This window comes from Spermophilus citellus (assembly GCF_964194105.1).
Source record: "Spermophilus citellus genome assembly, chromosome: 6".
In the NCBI taxonomy this organism is placed as follows: Eukaryota; Metazoa; Chordata; class Mammalia; order Rodentia; family Sciuridae; genus Spermophilus; species Spermophilus citellus.
Window position 1 is genome coordinate 111550396 of NC_138187.1, and position 24093 is coordinate 111574488.

At 35.6% G+C, this 24093-nt stretch overlaps 1 protein-coding gene across 1 annotated transcript in view; it reads left to right on the forward strand.

Annotated features, from left to right (window-relative positions):
• The window catches only part of LIN9 (lin-9 DREAM MuvB core complex component), a 68234-nt gene that overhangs the window by 33159 nt on the left and 10982 nt on the right, over positions 1-24093 (forward strand). Inside the window, exons 8-11 of the mRNA XM_081299726.1 lie at positions 5284-5417; positions 8409-8528; positions 8805-8906; positions 11587-11667. Coding sequence (XP_081155852.1) covers positions 5284-5417; positions 8409-8528; positions 8805-8906; positions 11587-11667 — 437 coding nt within the window. The remainder of the gene's footprint in view (positions 1-5283; positions 5418-8408; positions 8529-8804; positions 8907-11586; positions 11668-24093) is intronic.

Consider the following 24093-nt stretch of genomic DNA (forward strand, 5'->3'; position numbering starts at 1 on the left):
TCTTATTTGTCCATTTAAAAATTACAAATAAGGGGCTGGGGATGTGTCTCTAGCGGTAGTGCACTCACCTGGCATTCGTGGGGCCCGGGTTTGATCCTCAGCACCACATACAAACAAAGATGTTGTGTACGCAGAAAACCTAACATAAATATTTTTTTAAAAAATTCTCTCTCTCTCGCACGCGCGCTCTGTGTCTCTCTTAAAAAAAAAAAAAATACAAATAAGAAGCTAGTCCATAGTGGCACATGCCTGTAATCCTAGCCACTTGAAAGGCTGAGACAAGAGGATTGCAAGTTTAAAGCCAGCCTCAGCAACTTATTGAGACCCAGTCTCAAAATAAAATATAAAAAGGACTGGGGATGTGGCTTAATGGTTAAGTGCTCCTGAGTTCAATTCCTGGTACCAAAAAATAAAAATAAAATTAAAATTAAAAATAAGAAAGGAGGGGCTGGGGATATAGCTCACTTGGTAGAGTGCCTGTCTTACATGCACAAGGCCCTGGGTTCAATCCCCAGCACCACAAAAAAGAGGGGGAGGGGGGACATAGACTTACTACAATATATTATCTAAAATTTTAACTGATTCTTTATCTGCTATCTCAAACCTACTGATGAACCCCTGTAGTAAAGTTTTCACTTTTTGTTAACTCTATAGTTTCCATTTAATCTTTTCATAATCTCTTGAGATTTCTTTTTTATTTTTTTAAGAGAGAGAGAGAGAGAATTTTTTTTTAATGTTTATTTTTTAGTTTTCGGCGGACACAATATCTTTGTTTGTACATGGTGCTGAGGATCGAACCCTGGCTGCACGCATGCCAGGCAAGTGCGCTACCGCTTGAGCCACATCCCCAGCCCCATCTCTTGAGATTTCCTATCAAGTCATTATCATCATTTTTCCTTTTAATTCTTTGAACATATTTGTAACAGCTGCTTTTTTAAGTCTTTGCTAAATCTATCATATCTGTAAACTTCTATTTACTTGTTTCCTGGGTAAGAGTCATGTTTTCCTATTTTTTTTACACATTTAGTAATTTTTGGTTAAAAACTTACTGTAGCATTTCTGTATTCTAATTATTTTGTAGTGTAGTTGGGTTTGCTTTAGTAGCTTATCTACGCAACTGCTGATGTCTCATTTCATTTATGCTTGACTTCATAGTAGTTACCCCTACATCTGCATAACTTAGTGGTCAGCCAATGATTTGGGCAGAGATTATGCTCAAATATCTTAGGCCTAAAAGGCCTCTGCTTGATCTGTGAGTAAGTCTGGGAATATACACAGTTGCTGTCAGTTTTCAAGTTGTCCTTAGCTTTTACTTTTTGTGAGACTTGTCTTGGGTCTTGCCAGTCCATTTGAATAGCTTCCCTATTAATCAGGATAAATAAAGAGCTTATTTTAGCCCTTTTATGGTTCTCTAGTTTCCAGGTTCTCCCTGTTAAATTTCTGGGTTGTCTACCACTCATTTCAACCAAGACCATATCTTGGGCTTCCAAAGCAGTAAGTTTTTCCAATCTTTCTTGAACAAGTTCACTTCTTTGTTTTTGGTACCAGGGATTGAACCCAGGGCTACTTAACCACTGAGCAACATCCCGGCCCCCCCTTTTTTTTAATATTTATTTTTTTAGTTGTAGTTGGACATAATACCTTTATTTTATTTATTTATTTTTATGTGATACTGAGGATTGAACCCAGGGTCTCACACACATGTGAGGCGAGCTCTCTGCCACTGAGCCACAACTCCAGCCCATCCCCAGCCCTTTTTATTTTTTACTTTGACATAAGGTCTCACTAAGTCTTTAGGGCCTCGCTAAGTTGCTACGGCTGACTGAACTTATGGTCCTCCTGCCTCAGCCTCCTGAGCCACTGTGCATGTGCCACTGTGCCCAGCATCAAGTTCACCACTTTAATTTATTTATTTGTTTGTTTGTTTGTTTTTAGTTTTAGGTGGACACAATGTCTTTATTTTATTTTTATGTGGTGCTGAGAATCGAACCCAGTGCTTCACACATGCTAGGCAAGCGTGCTACCACTTGAGCCACATCCCCAGCCCAAGTTCACCACTTTTAATTGGCAGTCACAGGTTTTTACCCATTCATCCATGTCAGGTCTGGTGCTTCTGACAACACTACTGTTTTTTGGCACCAGGGATTTGAACCCAGGGGCGCTTAACAACCAAGCTGCATCCCCAGCCAACCCCCTACCTTTTTAAAAATTTTCTTATTCTAAGTTGTTATATATAATGAATGACAGCAGAATGCATTATAATTCATATTGCACATGTAGAGCACAATTTTTCATATCTCTGGTTGTATATAAAGTATATTCACACCATTCGTGTCTTCATACCTGTACTTAAGGTAATGATGTCTATCTCATTCCACCATCTTTTTTACCCCCATACCCCCTCCTTTTCCCTCCCGCCCCTTTTCCCTATCTATGGTTCATCTGTTCCTCCCATTCACCGCCCCAAACCCCACTATGAATCAGCCTCCTTATATCAGAAAAAGACATTCGGCATTTGGTTTTTGGGGATTGGCTAACTTCGCTTAGCATTATGTTCTCCATCTCCGTCCATTCACCTGCAAATGCCATGATTTTATTCTCTTTAATTGCTGAGTAATATTCCATTGTATATATATGCCACATTTTCTTTATCCATTCATCATTGAAGGGCATCTAGTTTGATTCCACAATTTAGCTATTGGGAATTGTGCTGCTATAAACATTGATGTGGCTGTGTCCCTGTATTATGCTATTTTTAAGACGTTTGGGTATAGACCGAGGAGTGGGATAGCTAGGTCAAATGGTGGTTCCATTCCCAGCTTTCCGAGGACTCTCCATACTGCTTTCCATATTGGCTACATCAATTTGCAGTCCCACTGCAAATATTTTTTTATAGTTGACAACAAACCTTTATTTTATTTATTTATATGCAGTGCTGAGAATTGAACCCAATGCCTCACACATGCTAGGCAGGCACTCTACCACTGAGCCACCACCCCAGCCCTCCTAGCCCTTTTTTGTATTTTATTTAGAGACAGGGTCTCCTGAGTTGCTTAGGGCCTCACTAATTTCTGAGGCTGAACTCATGATTGTCCTGCATCAGTCTCCCAAGTTGCTGGGATTACAGGCATGGGCCACCAACTAACACAGTGCTTTTTTGTGTGACCAGCCCTGCCCTAGTAAAACCATTTTCGCCAACCATGTTGATGATAATGGTGGGGATATGAATAACCTCATGCAAAAAGCCCACTGACTCTTCCAGTCCTAACCTGAAACTCTAGCAGTTTTTCAACAAGAAGCATTTCTTAGTTGTTTTATGCATTTGGTCTATTTCCAGTACCCTGGAATGGTTGTTTTTGATAATCTAGTCCAGATTGTACTTGTCTTTTGCAGAGAATAATCACTCATGTTGTATTAACTATAAGTCCCTTTATATGTTTGTTTATTCAGCTTTATTACTCATATCTTCTATATCCCTAATTCTCTGTTCCTTTAATTGATCTGTCAGAAACTGAGAGTGATATTTTAGTCTCTTGTGATTATGTTTTTATCAGTTGATCCTTTTAACTTGAATACTTTGTTTTGAATATTTCTGTACTTTTTGGTCAGTATAAAATGCAAATTTTGCCCCATTGAAAAACTTAAATGCTCTCTCTTTTTTTTTCTTTTTTTCTTTTTTATTTTTTTAGTTGAGTTGGGGTCTCACTGTATTGCCCAAACTTGCCTCAAACTCACAGTCCTCCTGCCTTAGATTTCCAACTACCTGTAGTTACGGGCATGCCCCACTATACCCAAACTGTACTATAATTCTTAAAATTTTCACTCATGCTGGATATTTGTTTGGATTTTCCTGATGTTATTTCAGACTGGATTTTTTTGTTGTTGTTACCAGGCATTGAGCCCAGGAGCACTTAACTACTGAACCACATCCTCAACCCTTTTTATATTTTATTTAGAGACAGGGTCTCACTAAGTTGCTTAGGACCTTGCTAAATTGCTGAGGCTGGCTTTGAACTTGTGATTCTCCTGACTCTGTCTTCTGAGCTGCTGGGATTACAGGCATGTGCCACTGGGCCCAGCTCAAACTAGACTTTAATAGTGACAAGAGTTCATCCTTGTCAGCAGTCCCCAAAACCCCTAGGTTTGATGATTCACTAGAAACACTGGGGAGTGCCCAGCACATACTTGTATTCCTGGCTAAGATATTACAACAAAGGATGCAAAGCAAAATTACCAAAGGTAAAAGGTGCATGGGGCAAAATCCAGAGGAAACCAGGTGCATGTTTCCAAGAGTCCTCTTCTAATATAGTCACATAGGACTTGCTTAATTCCTCCAGAAATAAATTGTCACAACACTTCTGAAGTGTGTGGACCAAGGAAGCTCATTAGAGTCAGTGTCCAGAGTTCTTACTGGGGGCTGGTCACATAAGCATCTTCTGCTTACTGCACTCTGAAATTCTACATTCTCCGAAGGAAAGCAGACATTCAGCATAAATCACATTATTTGAACAAGTAATCTAGTCATAGTAAACCACCCTTGTTAATTAAGGAGCAGTGGGAATACTCCAAAAATCTGGGTCTCCAGTTGCTAGCCAAGGGCCAGCCTTGCAGGCAGGTCTTTCTAAAAATAGCAGTCTCTGTCTGGCCTGTTGTATTGATTGTTTTTTGTGCAGCATTCCTTATTGTCAGTTGTCATTGTCTTCTTCCTCTTTCTTTTCTCCTCCTTCTCCCCCACCCTTTACTTGTTTATTTTTATTTTGTAGCACTCGGGATTGAATCCAGGGCCTTGTGCAGGCTAGGCAACTGTTACATACCCAGCCCTTTATATTATCTTGATACAGGGTCTTGCTAAGTTGCCCAGGCCTGCCTCAAACTTGCCAGCCTCCTGCCTCAGCCACCTAAATTACAGGCACATGCCATCACACCCAACCATTCTTTTTTTTTGTAGTTGTTGTTGAACTACTCCCTGTGTTTTGCTCATGAGTGTAATGGCTAAAATTTTTTTGTTGGCTCTTTAGGGATTTAAACTCCAAATGATTTTTAAATATTTTCCCCTTAGTTTGGTAGCTATATGATTTCGTTGATTTATCATATTAAGGTGCATCATAATTTTGTTTCAAAAAAGTTACTTGTTGTTTCTCTAAACTTAAAAGTTCATATTTATGTTGAAACCAGTAGACAATGACACTGTACTTTATGGCTTAAATTACATGCTTGGAAGTTTTATATTTGAAAATTCTTTGTATCTCTCAAACATGATAATGCCTTTGTTTCTTTTCTCAGCACGATTACGTGGTGTTCATGATGGTCTGTTCACTGGACAAATAGATGCTGTGGATACTCTTAATGCTACTTATAGAGTAACTTTTGATAGGACAGGGCTTGGGACTCATACCATCCCTGACTATGAAGTCCTTGTGAGTAGTATTTTATAAAATATTTATGTTTTATGTTTATTAAGTCTGTTGGATATCATTTCTTTTTTAAAAAATATTTATTTTTTAGTTGTAGTTAGACACAATATCTTTATTTATTTATTTTTATGTGGTATTGGGAATCGAACCTAGAGGAGTGTTCTACCACTGAGCTATAACCCCAGCCCCTTGGATAGTATTTCTTAGAAACTATTTTATGATGGAATAAAAATTTAATTTGTAGAGGTTTCAGTTTGTAGAGGAAGAGATCCTTAGGGCTTCCGAACCCTGTCTGCTAGACCCATGAAGCAGAACTATATTGAAAGTCTTTTTTTTTTTTTTTCCAAGAAGCTAGGATCCCTTTGTACTTTAACCACACAATATTTTAAGTTAATAGAATTAATCACACCTAAGTTATCTTTGGGAAGAAGCTATGCATAGTAATTCCTGCTGTTAGAGTAAGTTACAGTTTTCTTGCAGAATGCTTTTGAAAGTATGAAATGACATGTTGCACTCAGATTTGTTCTCCTATTCTATCCTCATAGTTATTCGGGATGAGTCATAATTACCATCACTTTTTGAATAATGAAACTGAGACATTATTCATTAAGTAATTTAATCAAGACTCTAGATTGATTTCCTATTAGGTTGGGACTAGAATACAGGTGTTTTAAATTTCTGGTATATTCCATAAAACTACTGGACCATTATTTCACACTTACTCATTCCCACCACCCCCTTACCTGCTCCCAGTGTTGGGGATTGAACCCAGGGCACTTTACCACTAAGATACATCCTCATCCCTTTTTATTCTTTATTTTAAAATATTTACTTGTTTATTTTGTACTGAGGATTAAACCTAAGGGTGCTTTACCACTGAGCTACATCCCCAGTCCTTTTTATTTTATTTATTTATCTAGTTAATATTTATTTTTTAGTTGCAGATGGACACAATATCTTTATTTATTTTTATGTGGTGCTGACGATTGAACCTAGGCCCTCGAACGTGCTAGGTGAGTGCTCTACTGCTGAGCCACAACCTCAGTCCCCCTTTTTATATTTTGAGACAGGTCTCACTAAGTTTCTGAGGCTTACATCAAACTTGCAGTCCACTGGTCTCAGCCTCCCAAGTACAGGATTACAGTCATGTGCCATGGAACCTGGTTGTTTTATTCTTTATTTTGAGACAGGGTCTTGCTAAATTGCAGAGGTGGTCCTCACACTTGTAATTTTTCTGCCTTAGCCTCCCAAATCGCTGGGGTTATAGGCATGTGCCATCACACTTGGCTCATGATCATTCCTGATTTAGCAGTGTCGTGGAAATTACCCACCATCTTTGTGTGTGGTGCTAATCATCAAACCCAAGATTTTATCTATATTAAGTATGCAATCTACCAGCCCTACACAGCTTTCAAATAAATTAAGATAATTTTAAGATCTAAGATAACCGCAGTTTGGGACAAGGTTTTGAAAATAAACAATGTGCTGAGTGTGATGACACATCCCAGTGGCTCAGAAGGATTGCAAGTTCAAAGCCAGTTTTTAGACTTTTTCAAAACAAAAAATAAAAAGGGCTGAGGATACAGCTCAAGTGGTAGAGCACCCCTATGTTCAATTCCTAGTACTGGAAAAAAAATGAACTTCTTTTAATGAAATGGTTTTCCTCTAAGCATAATGAAAATTAAGCTGTTTGCTTTTAGCCTCCCTTTTTTCATTTCTTTACTATAAACTTGATTTTTATGGATTATGAGCTTGTAATTATTTAAAAAAAAAAAACTATTTCCTTAATGCAAAAATAGAAAAATCTTTGTTTTCTAATAGATACTTTTTAAAAACTGTGACCCCTTTTTACAGTGAGCATTTCCTTATCAAATATCCCTTTTAGAGAGAAACTACAGAGGAGAAAGAAAATTTGGACTAAATAGAACAAAATACATCACCCTTAAGTTTTTGCATTAAAGGATGAAATCTTGGGCTGGGGATGTGGCTCAAGCGGTAGCGCGCTCGCCTGGCATGCGTGCGGCCCGGGTTCGGTCCTCAGCACCACATACCAACAAAGATGTTGTGTCCACCGAGAACTAAAAAATAAATATTAAAAAAAAAATTCTCTCTCTCTCTCTCTCTCTCTCTCCTCTCTCACTCTCTCTTTAAAAAAAAAAAAAAAAGGATGAAATCTTCAGAACTCCCTTTTGAAAAAGGAGAATTGTTTTCCTGTTTAACTGAGATCATCCAAAACTTGCTCCCTAGCTAAATAAAAATTGACTTTACCCAGGCATGGTGGCACACATCTATAATCCTAATGGCTCAGGAGGCTGAGACAGGAGAATCAAAAGTTCAAAGCCAGCCTCAGCAACTCAACAAGGCTCTAAGCAACTTAGTGAGATCGTGTCTCAAAATTAAAAAATTAAAAATAGGTGGGAGCTGGACACGGTGACACAGGCCTGTAATGCCAGTGGCTTGGGAGACTGAGACAGAAGGATCAAAAGTTCAAAGCCAGCCTCAGTAAAAAAGCGAAGCACTAAGCAACTCAGTGAGACCCTGTCTCTAAATAAAACACAAAATAGGGTTGGGGATGTGGCTCAGTGGTTGAGTGTCTCTAGGTTAAATCCCTGGTACCCCCCCCAAAAAAAAAAAGACTTTAATAATAGTAGAATATGTTTAGATCATCTAAATGTAGATAACCAAAGGTGGCCATAGAACACTTGAATGTTAATCATTAATTCTCTAAACTGTTTTGATCCTTTGACTGTTTTCTTCTAATTGTCTTTTGTGGGTTCAACTTTTTGGCAGTGGTAGTACTTTCATTCTCCAACTTAAGTTCTAGCCTTTGATATTTGTAGAATAATATATTCTATGATAGTCATTGAATATGCCTTGTACACTGTCATAAATCCTGGACTCCAAGTAAATATCTCAAGCTGAAATGTAGTGTTTATAAATCTTAAATGATTGGTAAATTTCACTAAATATTGTGGATTATTCTCTTTCTCAAAGAGTAATGAGCCTCATGAGACAATGCCAATTGCTGCCTTTGGACAAAAACAGCGGCCTTCTCGATTTTTTATGACTCCACCACGGTTACATTATACTCCTCCTCTCCAGTCACCAATTACGGTCAGTAATATTTTAGAAATGCCATCAGCAATTTAATTATTAGAATGAGTATATACTATGTTATTATGAAGTACACATTTATTACAATAACTTTAGGTGTTACCCATATTATTTTGAGTCATCAAATATTAAACAAAATAAGTAGTGCCAACTCTGAATATTTTCCTTCTTAATGGATTTTAATATAATATTAGTTATAATAGTGATTAATTTCACTTTATCTATAAAATATTTTCTTTTGAACAATGATTAAATGATTCCTTTCTATCCTGATAGGATAATGATCCTTTATTAGGACAGTCACCTTGGAGAAGCAAAATTTCTGGCTCTGACACTGAAACATTAGGTGGTTTTCCAGTAGAATTCCTTATACAAGTGGTAAGAATTTCTCTGAATATCTTAATCTTTGTTTAAAAACTCAATTGTCTTTTGTATTATTCATGGTTGAAGTTTTCTTAGGTAACATTTTTTATCACTGTGTAGATTTGAAGGACCCTGTAATTTCCAACAAAACTTGGAAATAAAAGCTATAACAGCCAAAAAGACTTGATCTTCCTTGTTGACTTTTTTCTCTTCTGTGACTAGAAACAACTAATCACTTGTTGCACATTTAGGAATTAGACACTAAATAATCTAAACCTAAACCAAGGATGGTAGTGCCACCTGAAATCTCAGTGGCTCAGGAGGATCAAAAGTTGGAGGCCAGCTGCAACAATTTAGGAAGACCCTATCTCAAAATAAAAAATAAAATGAGATAGAATTGTAGCTTACTGGGAGAGTGCCCCTGAGTTCAATCCCCAATCCCCAGTATAGGAAAAAAAAAAAGAAGTAGAGCCAAATGAAGTGGTGCACACCTATAATCCCAGCTGCTCAGGAGGCTGAGACAGGAGGATGGAGGATTCAAAGCCAGCCTAGCAAAAGTGAGGCACTAAGCAACTCCGTGAGACCCTGTATCTAAATAGCATTGGAGATGTGGCTCAGTGGTTGAGTGTCCCTGAGTTCAATCCCCAGTACCAAAAAAAAAAAGTAGTAGTAAAGTATTATATGGAACAATCTGCCTGAATAGCCTAACTCTTTAAAATGTAATGAGCTACTAAGTTTGAAAATATGATTAGATTATGTAAAACATAGTCCACTGCTGTTTTAGTTTTGAAAATGAAAACAACTGGCCTGAGATCGATGCAGTCTTTATTAATAAAGATATTTATAACATAATCCATTAAAATATTCACAATGTTTACCTTTTGCAGTTGATATTATTTTGAAGAAAAAGTCTTGTCATTTGAGTACATGTAATATTCAGTATTAATATATATTGTTCATTGTCCTTGTAATATAAAATTGCTTATGCCTTTTGGCTTCCAAAGGTAGATAAAATATATAAGAATAGTCAAGATTTATCCCTTACACAGGTGGAACACATTACTGTTTTTTTGAGAGATTTCTAGAGAGAACCTTAAACAAAGGGAGCCACAAGCTAAATACCATTATGGTATATCTAAAGTATACTATATTTTTATTTATGTTTATATATAAAGTTTGAATTATTTTAGTTTAATAGGTCTTATTTTTCTAAAGCCCTTTTAGGTTTACAGCAAAATTGAGGGAAAGATACAGATATTTCCGATAGTCTGTGCCCTACACATGCATAGTCTCTCCCCATTATCAGCACAGTCCACCAGGGAGGCACATTTGTTAGAGTTGATGAACCTAGGTTGAGATATCATTTACACACAAAGATCACAATTTACATTAGGGTTCAGTCTTGGTATTGAACATTTTAAGGGTTTGGGACAATGTATCAGCCATTAAGTTTCTGCCATATCTTTTTGTAGCTTGATAGCTCATTTCCTTTTAGCACTGATTAATATTCAACCATATGAATATGTCACCATGTTTGTATTCATTCACCTAAGTGAAAAACTACTTGATTGCTTCCAAGTTTTGGCAGTTATGAATTGGGGTTCTGCCATAAATATCTGTGTGTAGGGTTTGGTGTAGATATAAGTTTTTATCTCTTTTTGTACCTCATAAACTGGATTTAGAGTCTTGGTTAGATTTTTTCCCTTTGATTGTTTTATTTGTTTTTATGTGACAACTGTACTTTTATAGGTGTTTTTTTGTGTTCTTCTGATAGAGGCCCATAATGTAAACTTTTTTTTTTTTTAAGTTGTACACAACACCTTTATTTTGTTTATTTATTTTTATGTGATGCTGAGGATCGAACCCAGGGTCTCGCACATGCTAGGCGAGCGCTCTGCCGCTGAGCCACAACCCCAGCCCCTTATAAACTCTCTTATTTTAAAAAAAATATTTTTAGTTATAGATAGACATAATATATTTATTTATTTATTTATTTGTTTGTTTTTAATGTGGCGCTGAGGATTGAACCCAGTGCCTCACACGTACTGGGCAAGCTCTCTACCACTGAGCCACAACTCCAGCCCTAAACACTCTTATTTTTAAGTTAGATGCAATTGGTTATCAATGCCTAGATTTATTTGTTCATTGGGATTGCAAAATGGTGTTCTTTTCATTCTATCATTGTTTCTTTGCTTATTAGCCATACTCCTATAAAGAAAAATTTTCCCCCAGCACCACAAAAAAAGTAAAGGAAAGAAAATTTTTCCAGTTTCTTTGTGGTATAGTTTATATAGGAAAGGCAAGATAAATGGTCAATGCTTTATCTTTGCTTCCCAGTTTACAAAATAATGAGTTTGATTACTAGCTTTCTCTAACAATTGTTAATTTTTTAAAATTATCATTGTGAACTAATGGATTTTAACATTTGCACTTCAGTTCTTTCCAGTTATTTTTCTTATTGTTCCACAAATCGTCCTACTTTGAGTTGCTTCTTCAGGTTGATTCTTTAGTAAACGTCCTAGTTATAGTGGATTTTAAAATAATATTTTGTCACCTAATCAAATATATAAAATAAAATGCTTTGCTACATTTATATTGAAATACTAAAATTTCCTGCTAAAATATCTTAGTGAAAAATTTAAAAAATTTGATGTCTAAGTGTGTCTATTTATTCCAAAACATTTTTTCTTTATAGACGAAATTATCAAAAATTCTCATGATTAAAAAGGAACATATCAAGAAATTAAGAGAAATGAATACAGAAGCAGAAAAACTGGTAAGGATTTACCTTTTTTTTTTTTTTTTTTTTTTGTCCTTTTGCTTTTCTGCTTTTAAAATGGCAAGGCCTTCTATATTTAATGATTTTAAAATATGGAAGAGGGCTGGGGATGTGGCTCAAGCGGTATCACGCTCGCCTGGCATGCGTGTGGCCCGGGTTCGATCCTCAGCACCACATACAAACAAAGATGTTGTGTCCGCCGAAAAACTAAAAAATAAATATTAAAAAATTCTCTCTCTCTCTCTCTCTCTCTCTCTCTCTCTCTCTCTCTTAAAAAAAAATATGGAAGAAAACTTTGCAATATATTTTATTTTAAAATCATTTACTATTACTATCTCTTGTATATTAAATACATGCTAATAAATTAGCAGTGCAATGCAATGTATTATCATAGGCTCCATTATACCATTGACTCTACAGTTGAATAGGATTAATAGGTATACTAGGTTCTTTGACAGTTTGCATGAGTATAGAATCCCTAGGACTAAAGAAGTTTTAATATCAGAGGTTATAAAGTGTTGCAGAATAAGTGAAATCAGGAAGTATATGTATCATCCTAATAGAGTTTATTTCTTGATAGAGTTTATTTCCTATTTTAATCTAACAAGCCAAATATTGAGTCAGTTTTATTCATAAGAAAGAATTGGAGGGTTTTTGTTGTTGTCATTTTGGTTTTTAGTAGTTTTTGTTTTGTTTTGTTTAATATAGAAAATATTCATTAAGGTAGTCTTTATGGCCAGGCATGGTGGTACACATTTGTAATCCCAGCTACTCAGGAGACTGAAGTAGAAGAATTGCAAATTCTCCCTATGAGCAACATAGGGAAACCCTGTCTCCAAATAAGATTTTAAAAAGGTTGGGCATGCAGCTTAGTGCTTGCCTAGCTTGTGCAAGGTCCTGGGTTCAAGCCTCAGTACTGCCAAAAAAAAAAAAAAAAAAATCTTTAAATAGTAATGAAATTCACATCTCAAACACACTACTATCTCTGATTGATTGAAAATGGCTAAATAGAAATGTGAAATTAAGGGAGTGTTCAGGGAGCAAAGTGCTATAACTGATTATCTGTCATGAGTATAGGAGTGAGGAATAGAAGCACTACTCTCTCTAAAGGAATGTTATAAAGGGTTAGGTGTACAGGTAGATCTCCAACTGAAAAACAATCTTCTAGAATTATAGAATTTTTAATCTGAAAATGATTAAATATCTAATATCTTTACATTTTATGGCATTAGAAACTAAAGACCAAAGATATCAGGTGAATTTTCAGTCCAGAATCATACTGTTGTATGTGCTTTCCTACTGGATTCTAATTCTTATTTTGATTTCTATCCGTTCTGTCTGTACCCTTTATGCTTTTTCCGATACTTGGGATTGAACCCATGGCTGCTCTACCATTGGACTACATTCCCAAGCCCTTTTTGATTTTTTGATTTTTATTTTGAGATAGGGTCTCACTCACTTGCCAAAGCCGACCTTGAATTTGCTCTCTTCCTGCCTCAGCCTTCCAAATAGATGGGATTACAGGTGTGCACCACCACACTCAGCGTCCCTTTATGCTTTTTCAGGGTTCTCCCCACTTCTATGTTTCTTCTGTTCTCTTAAATCATCTCTCCTGTCCTTATGTATAACAAATTATTTCCATTTACTATTACTAGCTAAGACTTTTTCCTGTGTCTGAGCCAAGGCAATTCTCTTGCCTCAGCCTCTGAATTGCTAGAATAACAGGCATGCACCACCGTGCCTGGCTTGTTGTGTAGTTTTTAAAATTATTTTCTAACAAGAATGGAATTATGTCATTATATATTGTATCATCTTTTAAAATGATTGTATTGTACCATAATTTAAGCAATTTCCTATTAGTAGATATTTGGATTATTTCCATTGTGTTACTAAAATAGTGCTATAGTAAATATCCTTATTCATATAGCTTTGTACATTTATTTGTTTCTAACTGTAGGATTAAATTTTTTAATTAACACATAAAAATTGTACATATTTATGGAGTACCATGTAACCTTTTAATATATGTATCCAATGTGTAATATTCAGATCAGGGTAAGCATATTTGTCTCCTCAAACATTTATCACTTCTTTGTAGTGAAAATATTCAAAGTTCAAGGGTAAATTCTTATAATGGCTAGGTTACAGTGTATGAAGCTGTTAAAGATTTAATGAAACTTCTAGTTTAAGATGGTAGGCTGAACATATTTGGTTTTTCCCTGTCCTTTACAATTCCACACAAAATATAAAATTTTAAAAAGAAATAGAAAAAGTAGATTCATCTGCTTAACAATGTGAGATTTTATAATGTTAGATAAAACAGAAATCATGACTACAAGGAGGACGCATATTGGAACCCTAAAGAGAATGTAGGCCCAGAGTTGGCAAATAAGAAATACAGGAGTGAGATGCAGTATTTTAAAAGGAAATTAATTCAAGGTCTATTTTCTCATACTTTTTATTCATCTCAGTGACAGAATTCATTTATGACATTTACTCCAGTTCAAAGGAGAAAAAGGGACAGATAGTTCCTTAAGAATTTGAACATAACTATTTGGGAAAAGTCAAGGTTTCTTTTTCTGTTTTTGTTAATGGTAGACTTGGTAATCTGAATTAACCTTCCTACTGAGAACAACTATTTCCTCTCTAAAAAAACTACTTAAATAACTTAGTGCCTTGATGACGCTAGGGCATTAACGAGGCATTAAGGAATTATAGCTTTTAGATCTAGGAGAAGAAGGAAATTCAAAAGGGAGATCCCAGTGTTTAGGATTGCTTTTTTATTGGGGGCTTCTGCAAGTTCTGGAAAAGATAATTGAGAAGCTTAGTAGCATTCTTAATAAGTTTGTAGAAGTAAGTGGGGAGAACAAAATTTGAGTCCAGAAACTAAGGTTGAAGGAAATTGGCAACTCACCCATGCTCTGGATTGGGATTCCAAAACTTAACAATGATATTACAAAACAAAAGAATTAAGCCACTTTTAATCATGAATGTAGGTGCAAGAATCCTAAACAAAATATTAGCAAATGGAATTGTTAGTGTATTCAAAAAGCACATCATCAGAGCAGAATAGGGTTTATTCCAGTGATTTTCACATTCAGAAATAAATTAAGTAGAGTTAGGACCATAGAAGATGATGATAGTCTCCACAAACAAATTATTAAAAAAAAAAAAAAAAAGGCCTAGGGGTATTGCTCAGTGGTAAAGCGATTGCCTAGCATATAAGACTGTGGATTTAATCCCTAGCAGCAAGCACACACAAAAAAAGCTCAGAAGCTCTTCCACTAAATTTGTAACAAAATTTAATATAAATACAGTAAGTATTTCCAATGGGATAGTAGACACAAAGAATATACAACTAATAGCAAAATGGCAAGCCATGTAATGTTAAAATTGTGCTGCAGTTAATTAAGATGTCTAATGGCTTCCAAAGAAAATGTGAAACTTTTATTACCAACAAAAGAACAGACAACAATTTTTTATTGGTTCTTTTTAGATAAACATGATAATATAGACAACAGTTTTTAGAGGATCTCCACTTTTCTTAAATCACAAATCTTCTACTCGTTTATGTCAATGTCTGTATCACAGTACAAAACACCCAAGCACTTAATAAAAATTCCAACTGGTCATTGGTAATAAAATATTATGTATACAATTAGGTTGGTAATAAAATATTATGTATACAATTAGGTTTTCAGATAACAAGTGGAAAAATGTACCAGAATTTTTTTTTTTTTTTTATCAAGACATGATGATTTAGGGCTGGGGATATGGCTCAAGTGGTAGGGCGCTCCCCTGGCATGCATGCGGCCTGGGTTCGATCCTCAGCACCACATACAAACAAGATGTTGTGTCTGCCGAAAACTAAAAAATAAATATTAAAAAAAACAGACATGATTATTTTTTTTTAAGAGAGAGGGAGAGAGAGAGAGAGAATTTTTAAATATTTATTTATTTTTCTTTTAGTTTTCGGCGGACAGGACATCTTTGTTTGTATGTGGTGCTGAGGATCGAACCCGGGCCGCACCCATGCCAGGCGAGCGCTCTACCGCTTGAGCCATATCCCCAGCCCAAGACATGATGATTTAAACATAAACTCAAGGGCTAGAAGTAACTCAGTGGGTCCTGGGTTTGATCCCAGCACCAAAAATAAATGAATGAATGAATGTATGTATGTATTGTATGTATGTTTCTGTTTATTGATGAAACCTTACAGAGTTTCTATAAAGAAAAATAATTATATATTTTATATAAACCCATATTATTTATCCTATTTTGATTATTACTTGCAAATTGGAATTTTATGAGGAAAAAATTGGAATTTTACCTTTTACACATTATACAAATTATCCAGTTAGTGTAATTCCTTCTTTGTAGAAGGAAGATTCCTAGGTGTTGTAGTAGAATATTTTATTTTCAATATCTCCAGGACTATTATTTAAATGGACCTTCAGAAATCTTCCAGAATTATGGATTACAAATTATCTTGGTTTAAATATTGTTTATTCCTTTTTGGGGAGGGTTGCCGGGATTGAACTTGGGGGCAGTCGACCACTGAGCCACATCCCCAGCCCTATTTTGTATTTTATTTAGAGACAGGGCCTACTGAGTTGCTTAGCACCTCACTTTTGCTGAGGCTAGTTTTGAACTTGCAATCCTCCTGCTTCAGCCTCCAAAGCTGCTGGGATTACAGGCATGCACCACTGTGCATGGCTGTTTATTCCTTTCTTTATCCTTATCTGTTTATACCTTATAATATCTTTTTCCTTTACTTTCAATGAAGCCTCAAGTAAAAAGCACTGAACTAACAAAACACCAGCATTTTAAAACTCAAGTGTTTTTGCACTAAGAAATAATTTTATCTGTCCTATCTCTACCTCACCTCCATCCTAACAAATAGTTAATTTTAAGTTTTCAAATTTAATTTTTAAATCGACAGCCACTCTATGTCCAGTTTTTACCAAAATGACCTAAATGTTCACTGTTTTTCACCTCAAAGTATTAGACATATTACTTAGTTTTTTTTTTTTTTTTTTTTTTTTTGGAGCTGAGGATTGAACCCAGGGTTTTGTGCATGCGCGGCAAGCATTCTACCAACTTAGCTATATTCCTACCCGTTCCTTTAGCTTTTATGAAAAAAGAAAATTGATCTGGTAAAGTCTTAATTTTTTTCATGCATCCAAAGCAAACGAAAGCCGAAGTAGTCAAAACATAATGTTCAGACTTTTTATTTGTAAAGTGATTGTGGGGGGAATGACTTTAGATTATATTAAAATTCACTTTGTGTGTGTGTGTGTGTGTGTGTGTCTGTGTGTGTGTATAGATAGATAGATAAACAAATTTCTGTATACCTGACAAATTTATCAAGTCAGAGTTAAAGTTGGTCTAATTATATAAGAAAGTTAAGTCAGTGGAAGTTAGACTAAGCTTATTAATTTCAGCATCACTTTTCTGTTGTAGATTTTTCAGATATGCTTTAAATATGTTAGAATGATATAGAGCATCACATGTGAACTATCAGTGCATAACAGTTTTATTAGTTTCTGATTGCTTTACCATTATATAAAAATGGATATTGAGGGTTGGAATTGTAGCTCAGTGCCTAGCATGTGTGAGGCACTGGGTTTGATTCTCAAGTTCAGGGCCAGCTTAGCAACAAAGCCAGACCCTCCACAACTTAGCAAGATCCTTTCTCAAAATAAAAAGCAGGGCTGAAGATTTGGCTCGAAGTAGAGCACTTGCCTGGTACCTCAAAGGAAGAAAGGAAGATGATAATAATAATTTAAAAAGAAAAAAAAGACTGGGGAGATAGCTCAGTGGTAAAGCACTGTTATGTTCTATCCCAGTACAAATAAATAAATATCAGAAATAAACCATCTTTGTTGTTGTTGAGACAGGGTTTCCCTACATTTCCCAGGCTGACCTGAGCTTGTGCCACTGCAACCAATATAAACTGTCATTTTTGTTTGTTTTGATACTGAACCCAGGGGCTGGGGTTGTGGCTCAGAGGGGGAGCAGTCACCTGACATGTGTGAGGCACTGGGTTCGATCCTCAGCACCACATAAAAATAAAATAAAGATACCGTGTCCACCTATAACTAAAAAATAAATATTAAAAAAAAAAAAAAAAGATGTGCTGGGCGTGATGGCACACACCTATAATCCCAGAGGTTTGGGAGGCTGAGGCAGGAGGATCTCGGAGTTTAAAGCCAGCCTCAGCAATTTAGCGACGCGCTAAGCAACTTAGTGAGACCCTGTCTCTAATAAAATACAAAAAAACGGGCTAGGAATGTGGCTCAGTGGTCAAGTACCCCTGAGTTCAATCCCTGGTACCAAAAAAAAAAAAAAAAAAAGTGAGGATTATCTCATTGTGGTATTTCTCTGGTAAATAAGTTATCTTTTAACTTACCTGATTAATTTATAGTTCTTTATATAGTCTGGATGCAAGTTCTTTGTTAGCTATATATGTTGTAAATATTTCCTTCCATTCTCTGCCTTGTCTTCTATTATGCTATAATTTTCTTTTGAGGAACAAAGGTTCTTCATTGTGTGTGTATGTGTGGTGCTGAGGTCTGAACCCAGTGCCTTGCACATGCTAGGCAAGTGCTCTATATCTTCAGTCCAAAAGTTCTTAATTTTAATGGTTATTCTTTTAATATTCTATTTACTTTAAAAAGATGTTATTCTAAAGTCATAGCTATAATCTTCTATAGTCTCATTCAGAAAATTTCTCTGATTGCTAGAGATGTTGGACATTTTTTCATACACTTGTTGACCCTTTGTATTTCTTCTGTGTCTGTTCAGTTCCTTTGCCCATTTATTGAGTAGGTTGTGTTTTGGTGTCAAGTTTTTTTGAGTTTTTATATATCCTGGAGATTAATTCTCTAAGGTGTAGGTGGCAATGATTTTCTCCCATTGTGTAGTCTCTGTATTCACATTCTTGATTATTTCCTTTGCTGCAAAACAGCTTTTTAGTTTGATTCCATCCCATTTATTGATTCTTGAATTTACTTATTGCACTTTAGGAATCTTGTTGAGAAATGGGTTCCTAAGCTGACATGATGACAGAGTTGGGTCTGCTCTTTCACAGATTTATATTAACTGATGGAAGCCAGGAACAAAAGAATTTATACTTGTATGATTGTACTTTGTGGAAGGTTAAAAAGTAAAATTAATAAATGTTTGATGTAAGGGTAATGATGACTTTAGAGAAAAATTATTGTAAGGTAATATTTTAGGGCTTCTAGGGTGCTTGCAATGTTCATTTGTTATTTTCCTCAACTTGAAGTATAGATGATGTGCTTGTTTGAAATATAAGTTTAGATCATATATGTGTGCTTACACACACTTGTGAAACCAGTACTACAAACTCAATTACAAACATTCTGTCTCCTTCCACCCTCAAGATTTCTCCATGCCCTTTATAATCCATCTCTTCCTCCAGGCAATCACTGATCTGCTTCCTGTCATTATGGATTAATTTGTATGTTTTAGAATTTTATATAACTGGATCTATACAGTAAGAACTTTTTATGCTTGATTTCTTTTACTTGGTATAACAATTTTGAGATTCAGCCACTTGGTTACATGTTTCATAATTCACACAACATAGTTCTTTTTTTTTTTTTTTTTTTTTTTTTTTTGCAGTGTTGGGGATAAAACCGAGGGCCTTTCACATGCTACGCAAATACTCCACAACTGAGCTACATTCCTAGCCCCTGAGCTCCTTTCTTTTTATTGTTAAACAGTATCACATTGTACAGATGTAGTATAACTTGCTTATCTCTTCACTTGTTTGTAGACATTTGCATTGTTTACAGTTTTTAGCTGTTATAATTAAGTTGCTATGAACAGTCATGTATGGACATGTGTTTTCACAAAAGTTGTGTATTTAGGGGCCCGGGTTGTGGCTCAATGGTAGAGTGCTTGCCTAGCATGCATGAGGCACTGGGTTTGATCCCCAGAACCACATAAAAATAAATAAAATAAAGTTTTTGTGTCTATCTACAACTAAAAAAAAAAGTTTTTAAAGTTGTATATTTAACTTTTAAGAACTGTCATTTTTTTTTACAAAGATGTTTAGTGTGTGGTAGATAATTCATTGAATTTTACATTTATAGTTTTTGCATTTTTGTCCATGTGTTAGGCTTTTCAATTAAAATAATACTCTAACACTAAACTTTCCATAGTGAAGATATATCTGAGAGATCTCATCCTAGCATTTAGGGAGCCCACAGATTGACAGGTACCCCTTCCTCACTTTAAAGCACAACCTGACAGTTGACATATCCTGTTAAAGTAGTCCCCCCACTTTTATCCATGGGGAATATGTTCTAAAATTCCCAGTGAATGCTTGAAACCTGATGGAATTAAACTATGTATATACTATTTTTCATATACACAAATGCATATAACATTTTTAAAATTTTTTTAGTTGTACGTAACAATACCTTTATTTTATTTATTTATGTATTTATGTGGAGCTGAGTATCGAACCCAGTGCCTCATACATACAAGCACTCTACCACTGACCCCAGCCCTGCATATAACATTTTATTTACAACTTAACACAGTAAGAGATTAACAACAGTCACTAACAATAAAATAGAACAATTGTAATGGTATCCTGTAATAAAAGTTATGTGAATGTGGGGTGTGTGTGTGTGTGTGTGTGTGTGTGTCTGAAAATATCTTATTGTACCATATTCACCCTTCTTGTGATGAAGTGACATGATACAATGCCTGTATAATGAGATGAAGTGAGGTAAATGATATAGGTGTAATGTCTTGCTATGTAAGGGTCTTGAACCCAAGCACTACGATATTGCAACAATCTAATTACCAACATGGTTACCACGTGACTAATGAATCCAGCAGTATGGAGTGGAATAGCATAAGATTTTATCATGCTACTGAGAAAAAGTATACAATTTAAAATTCAAATTGTTTATTTCTGTTATTTTTCCATCTGATATTTTCAAAAGGTGATTAACTTCAGGCAACTGAAGTCTCAGAAAGTGAGCCCACAGATAAAGGGAAACTACTGTATATACATAGTAACATTTGCCTCTCACAGGGCCTAGAGAAGGTAAAACACCAGGGAAACACAGAGAAGCTACTACCCATTTCTTTATTAAATATGAACAAATAACCAAAGAGTACTGGCCAGACATGAAAATAAGTAGCATGAAAGGAAAAGCAGGATAACCAACTTTTAAACTTTAATTCAGGCAGCAGAAGATAAAATTTTGAAAACAAATATTCTTGAACTAGAGCTACAGTGGTAAAAAGACACAAAGTTTCAGTTACAATGAATAAATTCTGGAGATCTGTTGTACAACATGATAAATATAGTTAGTAATAATATATATTTAAAAACTGGGGGCTAGGGCTGGGCCTCAGTGGTAGAGCGCTTACCTAGCACGTGTGAGGCGCTGGGTTCCATCCTCAGTACAACATAAAAAAATAAAATAAACAAAGATATTGTGTCCAACTACAACTAAATATATATATATAGTTTAAAAATAAATAAGTAAAATAAGTAAAAGCTGCTGGGCTGGGGTTGTAGCTCAGTGGTAGAGTACTTGCTTAGTATATGTGAGACACTGGGTTCCATCCTCAGCGCCACATTAAAATAAATAACTAAAGGGGAAAGAACTACTGAAAGTATAAATCTTAAATGTTCTCATCACAAAAATATGTCAGTGATAGATATGTTAATCAGTTTGATTTAATCATCTCAAAGTGTATACATAGATCAAAGCATAAAACATCATACACCATAGATACAATTTTTATTTGTTATATTCCTTAATAAAACTGGGGAGAAATTATATACTTGAAGATTCAAGAAAATATTGTGATGGTGGTACCGGTGGCACATGTCTGTAACCCCAGCAGTTCCAGAGACTGAGGCAGGAGGATTGAGAGTTCAAATCCAGCCTCAGCAATTTAGTGAGGCCCTAAGCAACCTAGTGAAACCCCATCTCTAAATAAGAACATAAAAACAGCTGGGGATGTGGCTTAGTAGTTAAGTGCCCCTGAGTTTTCTGGTACCAAAAAAAAAAAAAATATATATATATATATATATATATTGTGTTCATAAGTAGGAGGCTATTAAAAGAAACAAAGAGCCAAAGAGTTCATGGATTTAAAGAAACTAAACATTATATAAAATTCAGAAGTCATAGAAAATTAATAAATTTGCCTACATTAAGAAGGAAAAATTTCCTCAGGATGAGAATCACAGTGTAAGTAAAGTCAAAAGGGAACAACTTGAAGAAAATTTGCAGTTTTTATTACAAGGGACTAATTTCCCCAGTATACAAAATGCTCCCTTGGTGCAGTAAAATGAAAACAATGAGCAAAAGGTGTAAATAGACAGTCTATAGAAAACAAACAAATAAAAAGCAATGACTCTTGAATATATGGCTGGCAAAAATAAAAAACTTTAGCCAGGTGTGGTAGTACAGCTGCCTGGGAGAATTGTGAGTATAAAGCCAGCCTCAGCAAGGCTCTAAGCAACTTTGAGACCCTATCTCAAAAATACAGAGTCCTGCTTATGTGGCTCAGTGGTTAAGAACCCCTGGGTTCAATCCCTGGTACCAAAAAATTTAAAAATAAATAAATAACTTTAATAAAACACTATGTTGGTGAGGATGTAGGGAAATAGGAATTCTTACATGTAAATTAGTACATCTTTATGAATAGTGCTTTGGCAGTATCTATCAAAATTAAAAATCAACAAGACCTTTGATTTAGCAGTTGTAATATGTTTATATAGTGTGACACCATGTAACTTGAAACAATCAGGGAAGCTTCTTATAAAATACCTGTTATAAGAATAACCCTTAAAGAATATTGTCAAATGAGAAAAACAAAATGCTAAGCATGTTTATGGTGTGTTCTTACATATTTGGAGAAAAGAATGGCAAAAGCCAGTGATAGGTAGTACAGGCTAAGACAGAAAGATCAAAAGTTTGAGGCCAGCCTCAGCAACTTAGCTAGACCCTGTCTCAAAATAAAAAGGGCTATCGGGGGCCGGGGTTGTGGTTCAGTGGTGGAGTACTTGCCTGGCATGTATGAGGCACTGGGTTCAATTCTCAGCACCACATATAAATAAGTAAATAAAATAAAATAAAGGTCCATTAACAACTAATGAAAATATTTTTTTTTAAGTGGGGGTGGTGCTGTGGGTTGTGGTGATGGTGTATCTTAGTGATAAAGTTCCCCTGGGTTAAATCCCTAGTACCACCAAAAAATAAAAGGCAGAGTCAAGGGAGGGAAAAAAAATACATATCTTTTTCCTTTTGTATAAATACACTATCTCTGGAAAAATGCTAAAGAAACTGGTAATATTGACTGCTTCTTCCATTTTCTTTCTTTTTTTTTTCTTTTTTTTTTTTTTTTTTTTTTTTTTTGATACAAGGGATTGAACTCAGGGGCACTTAACCACTGAGCCACATCCACAGCCCCTTTTTTGTATTTTATCTAGAGACAGGGTCTCACTGAGTTGCTTAGGGCCTTGCTAAATTGCTGAGGCTGACCTTTTTTTTTTAAATATTTTTTTGTTAGTTGTTGATGAACCTTTATTTTATTTATATGTGGTGCTGAGAATCGAACCCAGTGCCTCACACATGCTAGGCAAGTGGTATACCACTGAGCCACAACCCCAGCCCAGAGGCTGGTTTTGAACTCACGATCCTCCTGTCTCAGCTTCCCAAGCTGCTGGGATTACAGGTGTGTGCCACCACTCCCAGCAATCGGCTACTTCTAAAGAGAAGAAAATGAATTATGAGAGGGCTGGGTTTGGAGGAAACTTAACTTTTGAATTTTATTTTATTTTTTAAAAATATTTTATTAGTTCTTGGTGGACCTTTATTTAGGTTTTTTTTTTTTCAGTTGTAGTTGAACACATACCTTTATTTTTATTTACTTTTTTGTGGTGCTGAGGATCGAACCCAGGTCCTCACACCGCGCTAAGCGAGCACGCTACCGCTGAGCCACAACCCCAGTCCCCCTTTATTTAGTTTTATGTGGTGCTGAGAATCAAACCCAGTGCCTCACACATCTTAGGCAATCGTTGTACACTGAGCCACAACCTCAGCCCACCTTTTGAATTTTAAACCATGCAAATGTATTTTCTATTCTGAAATAATTTGGGGTGGGTGGTAACCAGGGATTGAATCCAGGGATGCTTAATCACTGAGCCACATCATCAGCCCTTTTTAGACAGGATCTCGCTGAGTTGCTTAGGGCCTTGCTAAGTTGCTGAGGCTGGCTTTGAACTCAAGATCCTTCTGCCTCAGCCTCCTGAGCTACTGGGATTACAGGTGTATGCCACCACACCAGACTTAAAATAATTATTTTAATTATTTTAAGAAAAGAAAAAGAATGAGAAAAAAAGAAAAAGTTGAACTG